Below are 2702 nucleotides of genomic sequence, written 5' to 3'. Positions count from 1 at the left end.
TTTTTTTTTTTTTTGGTGCCCATCATGCAAGTATGCAACTTTTAAATCATAACACAATACATACTTTACAAATAGTAAAGCGAAACCTTTTAAAGTATTATTCATTACTTTTATTATCATTTTTATATAAAAATGGTAAATATTTATTCATAGTCCCTTTTCACATATCCATACACATAATATCTACAATTGCATGCACGATCTACCCATTTTAAAACACGAGAAGGTGATGTCTTTACTTAAAATGTGAAAATGGGATGTGTACGAAAAATGTGAAATAAGCTGTGAGACAATCCCTACTAGAAAAAAATGTTGGCTTACACGTGGCTGAGTTTTTTATTTTATTTTTTATTTTTTAACTTTTTGGAAGAACTAATTTTACTTTTAGGATATAAATAAGGTTGGTCCTACTGATTAAAGAATGTAATCAATTTGGTGCTACATTCAAGGTCCGTTTGGATATAGTTTATTTTTGCTGAAACTGAAAATTGAAAACTGAAAATATTGTAACAAAATAATCTTTAAATGTGTAAATAGTGCTGTGGAACACATGAATAGTGCGTAAACAGTGCATAAACAATGTACTTTGTCTCTTACACAGTGAATCCATGTGCATAAACAGTGCAGTTACTATTCATACACAAAAATAAAAAATAAAAAAAAATAAAAATAAAAATAAAAAGGCAAACGCCCCCTTCCCTTATTAAATGAAGTGGATGAGGAGCTCGCAAATTGTTGATTGCCTTTATCTGGTCGGGGTTAACCTCAATACCCCTATGGGTCACCATGTATCCCAAAAACTTGCCAGACCCCACACCAAATGAGCACTTGGAAGCGTTTAAGCGCAGCTTGTATTCCCTGAAGACTTCGAAGGTACTTTCAAGGTCCTTTATATGCTCAGCAATAATCTTGCTTTTCACCACCATGTCGTCAATGTAAATCTCGATGTTTCTACCGAGCTGTGGCTCGAACATTCTCGTCATCATCCTCTGGTAGGTGGATCCCGCATTTTTTAGGCCGAATGGCATTACCTTATAGTGGTAGTTACCAATAGGGGTGACAAAAGCGGTCTTTTCCTGGTCGTCCAGGGCCAAGGGTATCTGGTGGTAACCTTGGAAGGCATCTAGGAAGCTCATCCGAGGATGGCCGACAGTGGCATCCACTAGATGATCGATCTTTGGCATTGGGAATGGATCCTTAGGGCAAGCCTTGTTTAAATCGGTGAAGTCTACGCACACTCACCACTTTCCATTCTTTTTCTTCACTATCACTGTATTCGTCAGCCACTCAGGGTAGAAAACTTCCTTAATAGCTCCAGCTTGTTTGAGCTTCGCCACTTCTTCCTTCACTGCCTCAGCGTGTTCCTTGGATGGACGCCGAAGAGGCTGCTTCTTAGGGGTTACCAGCGGGTTGACTCTCAGATGATGACAAATGAATTCCAGGTCGACCCCTAGGGCATCATAGGCGTCCTAGGCAAATACGTCAAGGTTTTTCTTGAGGAATTCTACTAACTCTTCCTTTTTCGGAAGAGGCAGCTCGGATTCGACTTGAAAGAATTTTTCTGGATTGCCTCCGATAGTGACTTTTGTCAGATCCTTGCACCTAGCTCCTTCTTCTGGATTTTCAGCAGGCAATTCCCGAGACTTTAATTGCTATAAACCCTTCTCGGCCCTGGACGGGTGCTCGATTTCTGGTTCACGCTGAATGGCGGCCACTAAGCATCGGCGGACTATGGACTGGTCCCCTCGGATTTCATAAACTTGTCCTTCGGACGGGTATTTGACCTTCTGATGCAGAGTAGAAGAAACAGCCGCTAGTGCATGAAGCCAAGGTCTGGCTACGATCACCATATACGGTGAATACACATCCACAACTATGAAATCTACCTCCACCACTTCAGAACCGGTCTGCACAGAGAGGCGTATCTGGCCTTTCGGGGTGACAACTCTTCCCTCGAAATTCACGAGGGGAGAGTCGTACGGCGTTAAGTCCTGAGGTTTTAGACCCAGCCCCTTGTAAAGATCGGGATACATTATTTCCACGGCACTGCCCTGGTCAACCATCACCCTCTTAACGTCGTATCCCCCAATCCTGAGGGTAATTACTAAGGCGTCGTCATGGGGTTGGATGGTCCCCATCTTGTCTTCATCCGAGAACCCGATGACTAGTTGCGCTGCCACCTTAGCTCTCTTCGGGTTTTGGCAGGCATCAATTGTAGATGAACAGGCAACTGACATCACCTTTGAGGGCAAGGATCCTATTGTTCCTGGTGCGTGAAGACAACATTGATAGTTCCTAACGGAGGCTTGGATGGATCGTTTCTTCGGGATTCTGTGTTTGTCTGGCTTTCTCAGCCACTAGAGTGGTGCAGAAGGTGTTTCAATCTACCGTCTCGGACCAGTTGGTCCAGGTGGTCCCACAGGCTCCTGCAATCCTCCGTGGTATGCCCATGGTCCTGATGATACTGGCAGAAGAGATTATGATTGCGCCTTTCGGGGTTTCCCACCATCTTATTCGGCCATCGGAAGAATGGTTCGCCCTTAATTTTTTCCAGAACCTAGTGTACTGGCTCTTTGAATACGGTGTTGACTGTTTGAGGGTTCGTTGCTCCAGTCGCAGGAAAATCCCTCCGTGGTTTACTACTGCTGAGTCGATCCGACCTGAAGTCCCTTCTTTCCTGGGGGATAACCTTTTCCTTACCC

The 2702-nt window shown here is 43.6% G+C and overlaps 1 protein-coding gene across 1 annotated transcript; it reads right to left on the bottom strand.

The window, feature by feature from the left end:
• Positions 1 to 1652: 1652 nt before the first annotated feature.
• LOC136062562 (uncharacterized) lies at positions 1653 to 2237 on the bottom strand. Its single transcript, XM_065761746.1, has one exon. It carries the CDS (start codon positions 2235 to 2237, stop codon positions 1653 to 1655), a length of 585 nt encoding a protein of 194 aa, XP_065617818.1.
• Positions 2238 to 2702: the final 465 nt, after the last annotated feature.

The sequence above is a fragment of the Quercus suber genome, unplaced genomic scaffold (assembly GCF_002906115.3).
Source record: "Quercus suber isolate HL8 unplaced genomic scaffold, Cork oak 2.0 scaffold_427, whole genome shotgun sequence".
Classification (NCBI taxonomy): Eukaryota; Viridiplantae; Streptophyta; class Magnoliopsida; order Fagales; family Fagaceae; genus Quercus; species Quercus suber.
Note: the sequence above shows the minus strand (reverse complement) of the source record. Positions and strands in the feature narration are given on the sequence as shown.

What these genes read in the sequence shown, in the direction of transcription:
- LOC136062562 (XM_065761746.1), bottom strand. Translation starts at nt 2,237, where the DNA reads ATGTCAGTTGCCTGTTCATCTACAATTGATGCCTGCCAAAACCCGAAG.